Raw genomic sequence first — 19,936 nt, forward strand, 5'->3', positions numbered from 1 at the left:
TAACGTAACATTTTTTTTATTGTTCTCTATTTTAATTTTTTTATACGAAATGGAAAACTACACAACTCCAAATTTACATTATTTTATAATAGTCATTTTAGTAGTCCATTGATTTTTTATTTTGGTCGGTAATCAATTAATTAACTATTATCGCCTTTTTTGTGAACGTTTTTAATTGAAATTCGATCAAGTTTTTTCTGAGCTTATAAAAAAGCTTAAATTTATCCGCCTCATACGCTGCAACATCTCAAAAATGGCAACGAAATGGTTACTTCCGATAAAACTAACTGATTTGCAGGCTTATCCTATTGTATAAATATTTCTTGATGTGCATGAGAAGTACATATATAGGTTTGAATGCCTCAAAAAAGGAGCTATTTCAGCAAAAAATTAGTAATTTAATTCTAAAATCAGGAGATAAAACTGTTTTTGAGAGAAAACTGGATTTTTTTTCAGAGTATAACATAATTACAATATGTATGTTAGTATTTTAGCGTTGCAGTGGGTAAATTATCAATGTTATAATATTTATACATTCAGAATTAGTTGGTCATTTCTTATACTAATGATTTTCTAAAAATATTTCCTGTAGCTAACCGTTCGCCGGGTCAGCTAGTATATATAAATTACGTGCGGCCCGCCATAAAATTTTGAAAACCAAATTGGCCCGCGGGTTAAAAAGGTTGCTCGCCCTTGATCTATAAGACTATGGTATCTACCGTCAAACTTTTTCAACACTTTATTACAAGAAAACGGCCCGGTCGATATTTACCAAAAACAAGTAAGCATGATTCCCAATCAATATCTTTGTTTGTGTGGACGAGAAGATTGTTTTTGGAAAAAGCTGATTTTTTTAAATTTCAAACGATATATTTTCTTTTATTATCAAAAATAATTCGGATTTGAATTTTAATTCTAGCTAAAATTCTAAAGGTCACTGATATACTTCAAATAAATAATTTTAATGCTAGTGATGTCATACACTACTAGTTTTAGTGATTTAATTAATATAGTAAAACCAGTAATGTCTAAAAATTGTAAAAACTGTATGATTATATACATATAACTATAACGCTGCGTCCTTTATGCAATTACAAGGTACTATTATAGCGTTACGCGCGTGTGGACTGGCTCAGATTTTTCCAATTTTCCAATGTGCTCCACAAAATTGATTTGAACGATATTTCCAGTATTAAAAGAAAAAACAATAGCATTTCGAACAACGCTAATTAGAAAGTGGTCCAACTAAACGCACTACCCGAAAACATCAATTGAAAATTTGATTATATCGTTTTTAGCTAATAATAAATAATTATTTAGCATTGATTATTCTACATAATGTGGTCTAAGCCAATGTCAGTAGAATTGCGTTTTTTTCGATATCTTTTATGATTACGCCAAAAAGTGAGTTTGAAAGAAGGGGTCACTTTATATGAGATTTTTTAGGCCATAAGATGAGGTACAAAGTTAAAAATTAGTATAGCGGATTTTTTCAAAAAGATCGTATAAATTATATAAGGCGTATAAATTATTTAAATACCGAGATGGGCCCGATTCTGTATTGCAATGCGACCAACCCTTTCGACTATCACATTTCACTATATTTTGGTATGTTCTTTAGGACCATTATATCTATCAGCCTAAAAAGTTTCATAACTGACTAACGCGATGACATTTAAATTTATGAAATCGGTCCAGCCGTTTTTGAGAAAACGTCGATAAAAGGTCAGAAATCGGCTCACATACACTCTCATTAATAATCATAGAAATTTTGTGAAAATTACATAATATTTATTTGTAATCGCTCAACGCAATTACTAGCTCTTATCAGAGAGAAAGTAAACTTCTGCATAATTTGAACAAAGTTCCATTAATTCACTAATAAGGTGACAGATTTATTCGGTCAACTCAGTATCAAATTACGAACTAAAATATATGAGAATAATCCATACCTGTGCAGCGGCATTCAGCAATCCAGCTGAAGTTCCCTCGGGCTCGGGATATGTTAGTTCGGATCCAAATTCAAACCCAACTGGCAAATATCCAGTCATGAAGAACCTTAAATGCGACATTTATTAAAATTCATACAAAAAATACATTCATTACATATATGTAAGTATTGTGTTGAAAGTATGATATATTATAAATAGCTGCAAACGTTCATGTGTCGCAGTGTTTTACTTTTAATAAAAACTATGAACTAAAATGCATAATTGCTACATCTAGTCTACCAGTTTTCTTGTCTTTCTGTCTACCTCTCTATCTATCTACCTGTTTAACTATTTATCTGTTATTTACCTGCCTGCCCAGTCTGCTAGTATATCAATTACCGATTTATTATGAAAATATATAATTACTATAATAATTTATATTATATATTATATATTTAATATATATATATATATATATATATATATATATAATATTTTGTAGTAATGATGTAGCTTACCCAAGAAGACCTGATGTAATGTAAACAACACTAATATAACCACAGCTCAGAGTGAATGTATATACGACCATGCCAACCATACTAAACCCATAAACCGCCAATGTTGTTTCCCTATAAACAAAAACAATTGCATTAGTTTTTAAGTAATTCCAAATCTTTTGTTTCTTTTATTTTATTGTTAAACATTTATTAACTTCCTGAAGAAAAAATTTATGTTTTCATCAAAAAATCCGACTCGCTAATTTTATGTTTTCTCGGCGTTTCAAAACTTTCTGAATCGAATGTGACCAAATTTGGAGTGTGTGTGAAAAGATTTGTTGACCGTAAATCGACGTTTTCTCAAAAAACGGCTGAACCGATTTCAAAAATTTAAAAGCCATTCGATGGATCTCGATGATAACTAGCGTTTATCAATTTTGCGCTGCACGATCAGCCAAGCCGTTTCTTTGTAAATAGCAGATATGTGAAAAAAAAATTGTCCACGTTTTAGATCTCAATTCTGAATCGATTTTAAAAAAATCAAACACTGTTCGAAAGATATTAATTGGGAATGATACTAGGGCTTACAATACCGGGATTCCGTAATCCCGAAAACCGGGATCCCGTACGATTTTTGTCCGGTATTCAATACCGGTATTGATGCAAATAATACCGGCATTACGGTATTACCAGTATTCTATCAAAAATTCAACTTACGCAAAACACATATCAAGGTTTAGTTTCCAAACTATGTATTGTGTATTGCCGACTCGGCTGAGTGAGATAAGCGACAAGCGGTGTCGGCAAGATAAAGCGATTGTTTATATATTATGTGTGAGAGCCAGCTAATAAAACGGTTCATTTAAAAAATTATTATGCGTTCACGTGCCTCGTTTCTATCAATGATTTTTAAACATAATATACAATCGTTGAGATATAATTCTTTATTTATTATATATAAATCATCTTACATAAGTAAGAACGGCAGTTGTTTAAATTGCGTGTTGCTGACAACATATTGAGAATTTGCGAAGTGTATTGTTATGGCCCAACGCTTAATTAGTTAATATTAATAACTAATATAGTAGAAACACACTACGTAATGAATCATATTCTCAATTGTATTGCATTCAACATAAGAATAGTCAACATTGTAATAATCTTTTATCGATGAACTGCACACATCGCAGTAATTCCCGAGAAATCCGAACGGGTAATAACTTGACTTGCACTCACACATATAAAGAAATTCTATTGATCATATTCAAAATCAAGGGAATTCCCTTAAACTAAATAAAATGTTATATAAAGCCGAAATGTAACTTTAAGTAGGTAGTTGTGTAAATTTCGTGTAGATAACATCTCAAAGTTGCGGGAAAATAAATGTTTATATGAAGAATAGTGTGTTTAATATTGTGTTTAATTTGAACTTATGATATTTATAAGTGAGTATATAAACCAAAGTTAATTAAGTTAGTGTGTAATTAAAAAATATTAAAATAAATATACTTCACCCGTGTGTGTGTTAAAAAAAACTCCAAGTCTAGAACAAGAAATAAAAGATGAAATTACTTTTACAAGTATGTATACTACAAAATATGTATAATGTCTTAATTACAATTGTACCAACAAGTGTAGAATCGGAAATAGCTTTTTCGGCGGCTGGTTATATTTGTAATAAAATTCGGTCCTCGCTTGATGATCAAACAATTGATTGTTTATGTTTCTTAAGAGCATATTTCATTGAGCAAAACATTAGCCATGAATTATAATTTATTCTTTTCTTAAATATATTATTAAATAATAAATTCTTATTATAAATGTAAAATGTAACATAGAAAAATATATATTTTTTACTGGCACGTTTTTTGTTTCTATCTACTTCTACTTTTTATGTAATAAATAAACAATATGTACTCGTTTCAGGACAATATTTGTTAGATTTCTTATATTATTTGTTAATATGTCAACTGAACTGAACTTTCATATATAATTTGTTAATATAACAACTGAAGTAAGTAAAAATATAACTATTTAATTTTTCATCGACAATACCGGTATTAAAACCGGGATCCCGGAATTTCATTTTTCAAATATCGAATACCGGTATTCAGATTTTTGTACGGTATTGGAAGCCCTAAATGATACTGATTAGTTTTAGGTAAAAATCTACACAGCCGATTTTTATGAACCTTTTTTGGCAATAAGTCTTATAAAACATCGTCAAATAGTTTGATGTTAAAAATTCATTAAAGTTCGAGAAAATATTGTAGTCAAAAGTTGCTTTTGTGATGTGATGAGTCAATTAATTAAAATTTGTGATGTCATTATCAATTCATTAAAATTGGGAAAAATAAACTACAATTTTAGGACATACAAGAACGTGTTTGTGCACTGCAATTAATATAATTACAGTTAATTTAAATGTGTTTGAGAAAATTCAATTGGAAATCGTAATGTTTAGATTCAATTGAAAGCGATAATTTTATATTTGAAAATTTACAGTTGAAAATTTTATCTAACGATAAGTATCTAAATTTCACTTTCGATTGATTAAATCAATTCCTATACATTTCAGGAAGTTCATGCAACTTGCCTTAAGGCTAAATGCCACTTTCAACTAGTTTATATGATCAATTAATTTAATTTATACAAATATATAGATGTCGATCGGATAATCAGAATTGATTAGTTTTTCGTAGAAAGCAAAAGCTATTTACAAAATGAACAATTGATGGTTTTAGCAAAACATGAAAATGTCAAATCTTACCGATAAAGTCGATTATTAACGTGTATCAGGAAATTCATAGAATTTTTTTTAAGGCAAAACGCTACATATATATAATTTTATTTATTTATACTCGTATAGATGCCAATTGACACTGCCAATTTACCAGTGTACGGGAAGTTTTGTAATAATAATGATACGCATATACATTATCGGATAAACATTTGTAATTTTTTGTATATATAAATTATTCATTATATTCTACTTTATAAACGTATTCTATAAAATTTCAAGAAATTTTAAATAATCTGAATTTTTTTTCTTCCTCTTTTCTTTATATACAATAGTTGCGTATAATAGTAGTTGTAACTACGCAATTAATGAATCTATTCTTCTAGAAGCCGCAAAAGCATTTTGGTAATCATTAAAGTAGTTTAAGTTCCAGTTATGTTTGTTGAATCTTTTAACTAATCAGTTTAAAGAGATATTAGGCACTGTTCTTTAATGTATTTAGTAGAGTCGATTTTTAGGTTGGTCTTTGCCTTAATGTGTTGAAATCAACTTTTTTCGAAAGTTCCGATGACTATTTGTCTCCGGACGATCAAGCTATTGTTCCGCCAACATTTTATATTGTTGGAAGACATAAATTTATTTTACACACATTTATTTTAATTATTTCATGAAAATTGTATTTTCTGACAATTAGATCATATATTCATACAATCTCAACAATTATACTCACTTGAATCTATGAGTCTTATCTAAAACCACTCCGCAAACTACAGAGCCCAGCATACCAGCTAAAACGATGGTCAGACCTACAAAAATATGAATTAAAACATCTTATATAAAGATCTTTACTGCAGATCACATTTAACGCTATCTGTATATTTAATTACCTATTTTTCCAGCATCTTCCTCATGACCCTATGGAGAAGAAAAATGGTTATAAAAATATCGATGATTATAATTGATTAGCAAATTAAAATAGTACTGTTAGAATAAGCATATTTCTAAGTGCCTTGGGTAAGAGATTATGAATCGCTGTAGCAAAATATTGGGTACAAGATAGATGATACAAGTAAGGTTACGAGCTGCTTTATATATACAATAATTAAGCAGAAAATACAAATAATAGTATGATTTCATAACGAAAGCTATATTAACTATTCAATAAAAAAATAGAAATCTGCATTCTGAAGAAAAAATACAATGAAGATAGAAAAGTTAAGAACTACATTAATTTATCAACGTTTTTTTTATTTAATATCAGTATGAAAAATATTTGATCTTGCAACTTACTGGTAGTTGAAAGCAACTGATGTAAGAAGAATTATTCAAATCTTATTGGACACTGGAAACAAATGTAGTAAACTCGCAAAACCGACTAGAAAGGTATGAAAAATTTCAGAAAAAACAACCACGAGTTGTTTTCAAAATAGTTAATAGCTAATAATAAGTGTATAGAAAATAAGACATATAATACATCCCTCAATATGTAGGTTTATTATTTATATTTTGATAACAAAATTTTGAATAATTCGTAGTTGAAATGCGGGCTTTAGTATTTCCATAATCTGCAATATATGTTATATAAATATGTAATATTGTATATTATGAAAATAATATAGTCCACCTTTCAACCATGAAATATTCAAAATTTCCATATGCAAATATAAATAATCATACAGACTTTTTTGAGTGATGTGTTATATACATTATATAAATAAGTCATATATAAACACTTTTTATTGGTCATATTGCGATATTGAGTCATTTCATGAAACTTTGCTGAAGAAACCATATAGCTCTGAGGTGAAATACGAAACTATTTTCAATAAATTTTTCACCCATACCAATAATATATAAATTGAATTATTTTCTGATGGCTTTTGTGCATTCGAGCCTAAAGAATTTTACTCGATTGTCCCTATCATAATTCTTTCATACTTCTATCCTAAAATTCCTTTGAACGATCTAGCCAGTAATTCAAAGTGACTATCTATGCCAATACTCCATCAGGAACACTAAACCTGCCAAATATCAGAGAAAAGTTCAAAGCTTTGTATCTAGTTTATTATGCACATTAATTTTCACCATTTTAATATAATAAAAATACTAAGAATATTGACAAACAAAATGTATTAACAATTTCTTCGACTCGAAAATAAAATCTGAGCTATGGTTTCTATGGCAAAGTTTACTGAAATAATCCAGAAATATATATATATATATATATATATATATAGAATTGTGTGTATAGGTATATATTATACATGTGTGCGTGCCTGCAAGTCCATACATTTATATTTATGCCGTGCTTTTAATATTTTTTGTGAGAAAATTATAAATATAACAAACTTAAACCCTTCATATCCTATCACGATTTCATTAAATTATGATATTCAGATGCATTTCAATTTCATTAACACTCCTATGATTAAGTCCTCTATTAATATATGAGTTTTGTAGCCTTTTTGCGGTAGTCGATTAAAATATCTCTATAACGAATGGTACATCTTGGGTGTTTAACATTAACAAAAATGCAAATTAAAAACATGTTTGATCTGTACAACTTACCGGATAATATTGCAAAACAATCTGATTCAATAATGTAGAGAGCGCATAGAAAACACCAACATTAATTCCATATGAACCTGCAATAAATGTAAAAATATTTATATATATAATATATTTATATATATATATATATATATATATAAATATTTATATATATAATATATTTTTATATATATAAATCAATTACCGAGTAACAAGTCATATCCCACATTCGTAAGTAGCCTTTTGACTGATGTTGCAAAACTATGTTCAGCTTCGATATTAATCCCACTCTCAAGCTGCGATGAATTTTCGTTTGCATTAGAAGGCTCCGAATTAGTTTTATTTGACAAACCATACATTAGCTCTTTATCCTGAGCTGCTGATGGTGGAGTTGGTGGTTCTGCTTTGAACACTACAAAAAACAAAAATAGTACAAAACTAGATATCATCAGCTAAACGATTACAAAAAAAAAATCAGAATTGCAATAATGTATTTGCATATAGGGTTATGAGTATATATGAGTTATGAGTATATGAGTAATGGTTATGACTATATATACAAAATATGAAGTTAAAAATATGTATCACTTACAGAATATTACTAGAAGCAATAGCAATCCACAAAAACCAGCTACTAAGTAAAACATATTTTGCAGGTCTCTTCCAATTAATTCCAGATCATCATGATTTTTCACTAAAAGCGGAGGTAGTAAAAATCCTACAGCGACACCTAACTGAAAAACATGTTTATGAAATATTTTATCTAGTTAACTTCCCGCAGGAGAAGTTTATGTTTTCATCAAAAAATCCGATTTGCTAATTTTATGTTTTTTCGTTTCAAGCCATTCTGAATCGAATGAGACCAAATTTGGAAAAAGTATGTGTGTGTGTGTGTGTGAACAGATTTTCTGCCGTAAATCGACGTTTTCTTAAAACGGCTGGACTGATTTCAAAAATTTGAGTACCATTTGATGTATCTCGATGAGGATAATTGTTTGTCAGTTTTGTGCAACGATCGGCCAAGCCGTTTCCTTATTAATAACAGAAAAGTGAAAAAATTTTCGTCCACGTTTTAGCCCGCAATTCTGAATCGATTTTGAAAATTCAAAAACCGTTCGAAAGATATTGGTTTGGAATCGTGCTGATTAGTTTTTGGTAAAGATTGGCCGGGCCGTTTTCTTGTAATGAAGTGTTAAAAAAGTTTTTTTCGACGATTTTTATTATTATTTTTTTGACGGTATATACCATAGTCTTATAGATCATACTAAAATAATACGGCCCTACAACACGTCGTTTAATTTTAAAAATTGATCGAAGTTTGCAAAAATTAGTATCGTTTTTTTTTAGCATTTGTCAAAATTAGACCTTTGATCGACGTTTTCTCAAAAACGCCTGAACCGATTTCAGAAATTTTAAAACCATTTTTTATGTATCTCAATGAGGACTGTCGTTCGTCAGTTTTGTGCGACGATCTACCAAGCCGTTTCTTTGTAATTTGGAAAAAAATGTTAAACCTTTTGTCCACATAAAGGCTCATACTACTGAATCGATTTTAAAAAATCAAAAACTGTTCGAAAGATATTAGTTGGGAATGATACTGATTAGTTTTAGGTGAAAATCTACCGAGCCGTTTTCTTTTAATTAACTGTTGAAAAAAAATTTAAACCGATATTTATTAAACTTTCTTTGGAGATATATATCACGGCCTTATAGAACTTATTGAAATATTACGGCCTTACGACAAGTAGTTTAATTTTAAAAATTCATCAACGTTTGAGAAAATGAGTAGTTTTTTTTGACGTTTGTTAAAATTAAAATTAGACGATTTACTTGGTAAAACCATAATGCTGTGGAATGAACACTGAATTAAGTGAGATTTCAAAAACCTGTGAAAAACGATTGTATCTTCAGATTTTAATATTCAATTTCTACATTTTTAACTTCTCGCAGGGTCAGTTATAGCCATCGCAGAAAATTCGAAAATGATAATTTTTATATATCTTTACGTTTCAGAAGTTTTGGCATTCCCTACACAGAATGGATAAATGTGTATGTACATGTGTGTGCGGATACAATTTTTAGTCGACGATTTCGAGAACAGGGATCAAACAATTTGAATAATTAAAAAAAAAACTATTATATTGATAAGGAGATGTGCTGATTAATTTTTGGCGAAGGAAGGATGGCCGTTTCAAAGATACTGGGCAAAACGTTCCAAAAATTGTAATTCAGTTTTTGAAAAAACGGAGCGTCCGATTTGAATTATTCAAGAAACATTTTACTTGTATGGATGAAGTGAACAACTGTTAAAATTTTTGGAAAGACTAGCCAATTGCTATGAATGGTTTTGAAAATGTTTCATCTGATAGAGCGAATAAATTTAAGCTATGCAGCAGCTCAGAAAATCTTGTGAAGTGAAAAATATTTATTACCTGCAAGGGGCAAGAGGAATGGAACATTATTCGTGTACTTAAATGACTATTACCAAATATGAATTTGTCATAGGAGGGCAAAAACAAATCTTAAGCGCTGTCACCACTTTACCACTTAGGTAAATATTGGCCGATTCTTAGTCTCACTGAAATATATTACATAATTCCACAAAAATCGCAAGTCTATTTAGTGGACAATTAAAAACAGAAATTTTCAAATTATTTTGTTGTACGACAGTATCCTACTATAGTAGTAAGTTCCAATTTTGTATTGAAATTTAAAATTTACCTGATTTCCAAAAACACCGATGCTGCAGGCACTGGAAACCTAAAATAAAAAAAATATTTCATAAAAATCAACATGAACACAGAGTGACTACATCACATAACACAAAATTTTAAATGTCGATATTAATATTCAAGACGGACATTTGTATTGAAATACCAGCAATTAATAATTATTTTAAAGAATAACTTTGAAAGTAATATATTTTCTGTTTTTAGTTAAAATAAAATTGGTTTTTAAATAACCAAAATGTTGTATTGAAGTATTTTATAAAGTTATAAGTTAAGATTAAAATTATAAAATTATTAATAAGATTATAAGTCAATAAAAAATATTTATAAATTAAAAATTGTAATTATAAAGTACTTTATTTTTGAAATATCTAGTAGTAAACAAAGATGTCCGAGCTATAAGTATTAACATACATATCTAATGATGAAATTTGAGAGAGAGTTTTAAATATGTACATAAAATTTATTCTTGTTCGGTATTTTATTATTAAATAAATAAAAACATTACAAAAACATATTAAAAACATGATATTGCTTTATGAACCAACTTTCGTAAACAAAAATTTTATAATTGTAAATTTACCTGATTTGGACCAAACCATACAGCAGCAAGCCTGGCCGGTAGTGATAATATAAATATCTGTAAGAATAAACAGGTTTAGGTCAATTTGAAGTGAATCAATTGAAACTATGTATATACATACATAGTTGATAGTTGATAGTTTTGTCTACATTGATACATATTTGAAGTATTTTGCAGCCCATACTGCAAAATACTTCAAACTACTTTTTATGAAACACACACACACACACACACACACACATATATATATATATATATATATATATATATATGTGTGTGTGTGTGTGTGTGTATATGCGTGTGTGTATCGAAAACAGCATATGTATCGTCGGGAAGATCCATTTAAAAGAAGTTCATAATTAAAACATTTTATTATAGAATGATTTATGTAATTTTCATTCAAACATCATATATCGTTCTTTTATCATATTTTCACTTTTACATAATTTCATTGATTTAAACAGTACTTTAGATGTCGAGACAAATGCCATCCTTTTGGTAAAGATATTTCAATTACTTTCTTCCTTGAGAATAAATTAATTCATTTCTAACAAATAGCAATTACTAATTTCTACAAATATCCACCACTATTGATTATTATAATGCTGACTGAAATATTATATATTTACAATCAAGGCTGTATAAGTAACAATTGTTAAGGGTGTTGTTCGGTTTTAATTTATTTTTTTCGATTTTGAGATTTTTTGATATTATGAAAGCAAAAAACCTTAGAATTATTTTTAAAAAAAATCATCTCAATATCTATTTTTTTGACGAAGTTATATATATATAATATATATATATATATATATATATATTATAAATAAATATATATATATATATATAAATATATATATATATATAAATATATGTATGATCCTCTGAAACCGTTTTTTTCATCGCTCCGCGAGCTATTGTATGCCAGCTGCTCTCTTTTTCATTATAATACCTCATGCATGACTTTTTTAATGTGTCAGCATCTTTGAACACCATGGTGTATTTAGTACATTAAATTAAATGGTGTGACTTGCATTTTTTTTTTATTTGTTCACCACTGCAATACCTAGTCCCCCTACCTCAAACAAGTTGATAAGATTACGCAAAAAAAAATTTGCGAAGCTTCTCGCCCCCCAAAAAAAGACCTTTTTTGTCACTTTTTTTTAAATAGCTGCCATTTTTTCCTTCTTGATTTTTTTTTCTTTCATTTTGGTAGGGAGACTGGATTCAAACTTCTTCTTCAACGTAGTTTCTTTTTTTTTTTGTTTCAGGCGATGCGCAACGGATTTATCTGTGGCACCGCAAAATGGATCGATTTTGCAAGGCCGACTTTGTCGCTCCCTAGTCAAAAAATGAAAGCAAAAAAAGAAAATTTCTTAATATTCTATGATTTTGTAATATTTGTTTAAAAAAAAACGCATGTCTCTATGATAAATTCATTTCGAGAAAAACAAAAACAAATATCTTTTTGTAAAAAAAAAAAACGAACAACCCCCTTAACCCAAGAAATAAGGAGTTTTGAGACAGACAAGATACCCTCGTTAGAAAATGGTGTAGGAATAATAACCTATAAATATGTGCAATGCGTATATTTAGATGTAAGTTAGATATTTGTTTTAAGATTATTATTATAAAAACTTATTAGAAACCTGCGATACAGCAGTGGTTGATTGTCCAATAAAGCCTAGCCAGAACATGTTTGGAGAGACGGAAAAGCATTTTATCACAGCGCCTAAACATGTTCCACATGCTCCTAATGTAGCTGCTACGCGGAGACCCTGCAAAACAAAAACATCAATAATTTAATAACATGCAATATATGTTAATTATAATTATTAATAATTTCCATTTTGAAGTTTTATAATGAAAAAAGCAAAATTGTCTTCGTTTTTGCCAAAAATCCCAAATCGATTTTGAAGATTCGAAAACTATTCTATAAATATCCTAATATTAATAATATCTTATAATATTTTCAGTATGTGTCAACAGTGAAGGAGTATCACAATTAGACGTTGACATTGAAGGTGCACCACTTTGTAGAATACTTTTCGATAATTTCGTGATCGCATAATTATAAAAGTAAATGATTTAACCTTAACCGATACCAACCATTTTATCAAGCAGCCAACTAGCAGGAAAGATTAGAGGTATATATACAATCATATAAATCATCGAGGTCCAATCGACTAGAGTACTTGATATCCCATAATACTTTTGTACAATATTTGCTATAATCGAGTATTGAATCCATTGCAATGCATTTGCAGCCGAATATAAAACGAATATACCCAGAATCAGCCACCTTCGTTTGTACACCTAGAAAATAAATCGTACCCTCAAACAAAATGATCTTTTCTAATAATAACATTTTTTATTTATTATTTACCTTATAAACATGAACTTTGGGTTCTAATTCTGTCGTAGAACTGGGTGTTAAATATGTGTTTTTAGGATTGTTCGGGTTTTCTAAATCCAGGTTTAGATTGTGTGGCACGTTGTCCGTTACAGCCAAATAAACTGGATTATCCACACTTTTTTCATCGTGTTCATCAAGGGTTTCTCTTAAAGCTTCCATGACTAGAAATAAGCACAAAAGTGAAATTCAATCAACGAGATATTTTCAAATTCCCGAAGGAGAAGTTTATGTTTTCGCAAGAAAATCCAAATTAGCAATTGTATGTTTTCTCGAAGTATCAAGTGATTCTGAATCGTTTGAAACTAAAATTGGAAAACGGTTGTGTATTGTTTGTTCGTATCTTTTCACAAAAATGGCTGAACTGAATTCGAACATTTATGGACGAAACTCGATAAAGACTCACTTTGATTAGTTTTGCAGGACTTTCGAAAAAACTTCTTTACAATTCACAGAAAAAATCTTTTTTTTTTGCTTACGTTTTAGCGAAAAAAAAACTGAACCTATTTCAAAAATTCTAAATCTATTCCAAAGATATAAGTCGAAAAACAAATCGACAATTTTGATGAAACTCTTTCGGATAGACTAAAATATCATGGTTCTACGACAAGTCGCCTAAATTTAAAAATTCATGAAAGTTTTGATAATTTAGCAGCGCTTTTGTGAGTCAAAATTTGTACATCTATCAATAATGCTTACTAACAGCGGAACCGATTTCAAATGCCGATTTTTACCAAAACTGATCAGGACAACTACCAACTGATATCTTTCGAATTTTGGTGTCAAGCAAAACAGAATAACTTGAAACGTCGAGTAAATAAAATTAACAAGTCGGGTTTTCTGGCGAAAACATAATCTTGTTCTTCGGAAAAAAAGAAGTAAGCCGAACCACAGGTCTGTGCCTGATCTACTTGATTATTTTCCTCTACAAAAAGCCGAACCCATACGTTCATATATTTCCTAAAAATAAATGTATCTTATTTCTGCTCATGTTTTAAATTGGTATTAATTTTATTATGTCTGCAAATGAGCGACTATTGACTTAAATATCGTTTTGCCAAATTTTATCTTTGTTTATAAATAACGATAGCAAACACGCACGTCACGAATTGTCATCGTCAGTGAAATTCGATACATCGATAAACAATGGCGAGTGTATAAATTAAAACAAAAGCTGATTGAAGGATAAATAAAACTAACAGAATGGACAATAACGAATAATGAAATGTTAAAATAAAATATGCATGTTGGTACGTTTATGAAAATGAAACTAATAAGCTATTGTTATGCAAATAACTTACGAGCTGTCTCGATAAATACTTATTGATATTAATTATGGTAACTTTAATACCATAATAATCACAGTAAAAACTTGGGTTATTTATTTTGATCTCATAGAACTATCCCGTTGGCCAATGAAGTTTTACAAGCAACCAATAAGCTATATGCGAAAAAAACTGCATTACTGTATTGCAATATTTTTTTATTAACTTCCCGTAGGGTAAGTTATTGTAATCGTCCAAAAATCGAAATCGAAAATTTTTACATTTCTCGACGTTTTGAAGGTTTCTGAACATTTTGGCATACCTCAGAAAAAATGGATGTGTGTGTGTGTGTGTTTTGTATGTCCGCGTTTTTTTGTCCACGTTTTCGGGAGCACGGATCAACCGATTTGAATGGTTTAAAAACATTCGATTCCTATGATGCTGATTAGTTTTTGGCAAAGGCAGGTCTAGCCGTTACGGAGATATGGAGCAAAGAGTGCAGAAAATAGAAAGCGAGTTTTTGAGAGAACGTATCAACCGATTTGAATGGTTTAAAAAACATTCGATTCTTATTGATAGGGAGATGTGCTGATTAGTTTTTGGCAAAGGTAGGCCCAGCGGTTTCGGAGATACAGAGCTAAATGTTAAAAAAATGGCAGTTTTTGAGAGAATTAAGCGTCCGATTTAAATGGTTCAAAGAATTTCTGCTTATTTCAACAAAATAATTGATTTTGGAAAAAAAAATTTTTTGTTTCTAATTTTTTTTTCAAAAAAATTTTTTGTAATTTTGGATTAAAAATTTAAAAAATCACCCAGGCTAAGCACAGTCTAAGCGCCACTCTGGTACAAATGTTTACGCAAGTGCGTTTAGACTGTTTATGTAATGGAGCAATTTTCCAATTTTGTGAGAAACTATTGAAAAATGTGAAAATGCCGCCAAGCTAAGCACAGTATAAGTGAAAATGTCGCACAGAATTATTTGCAAATGCGTTTAGACTGTGACTATGCGGGAGCACTTTTTCAGTTTTGTGTAAATTTGGCAACTATTTTTTTTTTGAAATTGAATTTGAAATGAAATGACGATTGTTAATGTTCTGGAGATGATAAATTGATTTATTTATAATTAACTTTCCATAGGGTAAGTTATAGTAATCGCAAAAAAATCGAAAATGAAAATTTTTATATATCTTTACATTTCAAAGATTTCTGAATATGTTGGCATACCTTAGAGAAAATTGATGTATGTGTGAGTGTGTATGTGTGTGTATGTATGTGTGTGTGTGCGTGAATGTATGTGTGTTCGGATACAAATTTTCATCGACGATTTCGGGAACACGGATGAAGCAATTTGAATAATTCAAAAAACATTCGATTCGTATTGATAAGGAGACGTGCTGTTTAGTTTTTGTCAAAGGCAGGTCTATCCGTTCCGAAGATATGGGGCAAAAAGTGCCAAAAACGGTAACTCAGTTTTTAAGAGAACGGAGCGTCCGATTTGAATAATTCAAAAAACATTTTACTTGTGTGAACAAGATGAACACTTATCAAATTTTCATGAAGGCAGGTCTAGCGGTTTCGGAGATCTAGTAAAAAAAACTAAAAAAAATACCATTTGGCGGTCAACAATAATCATTAGACATATGCATATCAAATTATCAGATATTTTATAGAGATTTTATTTTAACAATAAGTATAAGATGTGTTAACATTCCTATGGGTTTCGTACCAGTGTTTATCCGTTAGACGACGACGCGGCGCTTACGCGCTTCGATATTTAGTCTCTATGCATTTAAAGCAGTACGATTGCTTTGAAAAAAAGTTCAGAATTTCCAAAATATTTCAAAATAAATTTTTCAACAAAAAGTAAGTTTTTGACAAAAATTTATAGTTTCTCAAAAATATATTTTTTCAGAGTAATTTTTTTTCAAAAATGTTAATCTTTTAAAAAAAAAATAATTTTTGGTACGGGAAGTTCCAGCAATTTGCCTTAAGGCACGATGCCATGCGCCCCACTAGTTTAACTTTATTTTACAACCAATTTATTCTTGAATATTCAGGGAGTGGTGAATTATTAGTTTTAATACTGTGATAATTTTACTCCATCAAACAATGTTTACGATATAATGGATCGCGATACAATGTAAAAGTAATGCAAGGGAGATATTTATTGAATGAAACAAAAAGTAAACTTGTTCATGTCCATATTTGAAAAAGAGTTTCTTCAATTAGATGTCAACAAAGCTAAAATATTGCTAAATCAAATTCTTTATGGCCGAAATGAACATGACGAGAAAGAAAAGTGTAGAAAATGATATAAGCTTAGAAGCAAAAGTTCGAGAAGTAAGAAGTAATGTATTAGCAAGATAGAAAAGGAAGATAAGTAAAATAGTATCATAAGTATCATACCATGGGCCTGTTTTCGGTCAAAAAACAAAGTTAATTGCCTTAGAACCGATGTAAACTTCAACTCGATTCAGGGAAGTATAATAGAAATTTCCTTTGTTGCATATCGCAAAATTTCAAAAATTTGAAAGATATTTCACCTTAACAAAGATTCACGTCGGCATAAATTTTTCGCCGAGAATCCTGAACAGAGTTTACAAAATTCAGACCTTATTTTAATAAATTTAATCCGTCACCAGTATGCGTATTTAATAGTAGTTTTGCATACAAAAGTCTCTCCAGCTCTACATTTAATTAATGCGTGCTGCCTACCATGTTATGTTATCTTATCAACCAGACAATGAAAATTCCGATTTCGTCGTAATTACTCTCCCAGGATTAGTATCACGTATTAAAAAAATATGATTTCATGTAAATATTAACGATTTTACATACATTTATATGTACGAGCGGTACGTGTGTTTGTATCTTACTGCAGGCTTAGTGTAAGAGGTAAGATGGATTAAAGAAAATTACCAACCATCAAAGGTATTAGCTCACTTCCAAAAAAAATTTAAATGTATTTTAAAACATCAAAATTCAGTTCAAAACGTTAAGTTCTAGAACACTGCACATACATAGTTTTGTACATTACATGATATTTACACTTCACATTTATACAATTTATTTTGAATGATTATTATGACTTTTTTTTCAAAAAAGCTATGATTACCTTTCCGAAGGATAGGTTTATGTTTTCATCAAAAAATCCGATTCGCTAGTTTTATGTTTTCTCGACGTTTCAAGCCATTCTGAATCGAATGAGACCAAATTTAGAAAAAGTATGTGAGTGTGTGTGTGTGTATGTGAACAGATTTTTTGCCGTAAATCGACGATTTTTCAAAAACGGCTGGACCGATTTCAAAATTTTAAAAGCCATTCGATGTATCTCGATGAGGACTAGCATTTATCAACTTTGCGCGACGATCAGCCAAGCCGTTTCTTTGTAAATTGCAGAAAAGTGAAATTTTTTTCGTCCACGTTTTAGCCCGCAATTCTGAATCGATTTTGAAAATTCAAAAATTGTTCGAAAGATATGGTTGGGAATCGTGCTGATTAGTTTTTGGTAAAGATCGGCCGGGCCGTTTTCTTATAATAAAGTGTTAAAAAAAATTTCGACGATTTTTATGATTTTTTTGCCAGTAGATACCATAGTCCAATAGATCATACTGAAATATTACGAACCTACACAAGTCGTTTAATTTTAAATATTCTTCAAAGTTTGGAAAAATTAGTATCGTTTTTATGGCATATTTGCAAAATTAGACATGTCATCGACGTTTCTCAAAAACGGCTCGATTGATTTCAAAAATTTAAAAGCCATTCGATATATCTCAATCTGCCAAGCCGTTCCTTTGTAATTAGGAAAAAAGTATTAAAACTTTTCGTTCACATTTAAGCTCATACTACCGAATCGATTTTTAAAAATCAAAACTGTTCGAAAGATATTAGTTGGGGTGTTGGGAATGATACTGATTAGTTTTAGGTAAAAATCTACCCAGCCGTTTTTTGTAATTCGTTGTTGAAAAAAAAATTGGTGCAGCTTTTTATGAAACTTTTTTTGGCGATATATATCATGGTCTTATAGAACTTACTAAAATATTACGGCCTTACGACGAGTAGTTACATTTTAAAAATTCATCCAAATTTGAGAAAATTAGTAGTTTTTTTGACGTTTGTTAAAATTAAAGTTAGACGATTTACTTGGTATAACGATAGTGTCCTTGGTCCTAATGAACATACTAAACCATAAAAGTCAAACGGAAACTGTTTCAATAATAAAAATTATTGATTTGTAAAAATTTGCTTTCAGAAAATACTCCGAGTTAACGTTTTCATTCGTTTTCAATTATGTGTAATAAATCTACTCGAAATACTCTTAATCACTCATAAATTAATTTATTTTTTATTAATTAAGTCGATTATTTAAACATATCGGGAAGTTCATGTAACTTGTCTCAAGGCAAAATACCAATACCAACTAGTTATGATCAAATTTGTGTAACGTTTTTGTGTTATTTTAAAAAGAAGACAACTCTTCTAAAATTACAAAAATCGTCACAGTGATTTTATTCAGTTACGATATGGTTAATTAAATACTTATGCCTACATATAGTGTATGTGAGCTTTACCCATAAGATATATGAACTAATGAACCAGATATGTGGACGAAGAATTTCGAGATTTAGCCATGGAAAAATATAAATGAAGCAACACTACAGATGAATGGATATAATAGTGTAGGTGTAGGCTATAGTAGGCGCAACGCAAAGAACTCTACTGGTGACCAAACTAGAATAAAAAAATTTAAAAAAATATCTACTGTCCAGCTAACTTAAATTAATAAGTTGATTAATGTATTTTTTTAAAAAAAAATAAGTAAGTAAGTTATTAAGTAAGTTCTCTAGGTTTTTTGATACATTGACTTTTAGTGAAGAAGTGCTGCAAAGAGTGGAAAAAAGAAAAACTCATACTGACGAACACACTGAACCTCAACTCGATAAAGAAAAATAAAACTATACAAGCGAATGAATTCCATTTTGGAAAGTCTAATGGCTAACAAAGTGTATAAAGGATAAACTTAGAAATGTAATACTTTACTTAAGATTAAACTGAATTAGCAAAGGGCTTTAAGGGGAAGTCCCGTAACGCCGGACACTCTATTTAACACGTATTATTTAAGCGAGTATGAATCTTTTTATTTCAAAATACAAGTGAAAGAGACGCGGGAGGCTCACAGGTGCAGGATCACGCGCCAAGGCGGGAGTAACCCTTTGCTGTTTTAGGCG

At 29.8% G+C, this 19,936-nt stretch overlaps 1 protein-coding gene across 1 annotated transcript in view; it reads right to left on the reverse strand.

Annotated features, from left to right (window-relative positions):
* LOC113374676 (feline leukemia virus subgroup C receptor-related protein 2-like) overlaps positions 1-19,936 on the reverse strand; it is a 40,885-nt gene that overhangs the window by 4,432 nt on the left and 16,517 nt on the right. The window contains exons 2-14 of the mRNA XM_026614655.1: positions 13,414-13,604; positions 13,137-13,343; positions 12,677-12,805; positions 11,031-11,087; positions 10,440-10,478; positions 8,311-8,452; positions 8,076-8,130; positions 7,924-8,006; positions 7,737-7,813; positions 6,056-6,083; positions 5,899-5,974; positions 2,450-2,560; positions 1,953-2,058 (exon numbers count right to left, since the gene is read on the reverse strand). Of these exons, the coding sequence (XP_026470440.1) occupies positions 1,953-2,058; positions 2,450-2,560; positions 5,899-5,974; positions 6,056-6,083; positions 7,737-7,813; positions 7,924-8,006; positions 8,076-8,130; positions 8,311-8,452; positions 10,440-10,478; positions 11,031-11,087; positions 12,677-12,805; positions 13,137-13,343; positions 13,414-13,602 (1,299 nt within the window). The 5' untranslated portion in view covers positions 13,603-13,604. The remainder of the gene's footprint in view (positions 1-1,952; positions 2,059-2,449; positions 2,561-5,898; positions 5,975-6,055; positions 6,084-7,736; positions 7,814-7,923; positions 8,007-8,075; positions 8,131-8,310; positions 8,453-10,439; positions 10,479-11,030; positions 11,088-12,676; positions 12,806-13,136; positions 13,344-13,413; positions 13,605-19,936) is intronic.

The sequence above is a fragment of the Ctenocephalides felis genome, unplaced genomic scaffold (assembly GCF_003426905.1).
Source record: "Ctenocephalides felis isolate EL2017-DRISC unplaced genomic scaffold, ASM342690v1 CF-g0.4_SCAFFOLD_00845, whole genome shotgun sequence".
Lineage (NCBI taxonomy): Eukaryota > Metazoa > Arthropoda > Insecta > Siphonaptera > Pulicidae > Ctenocephalides > Ctenocephalides felis.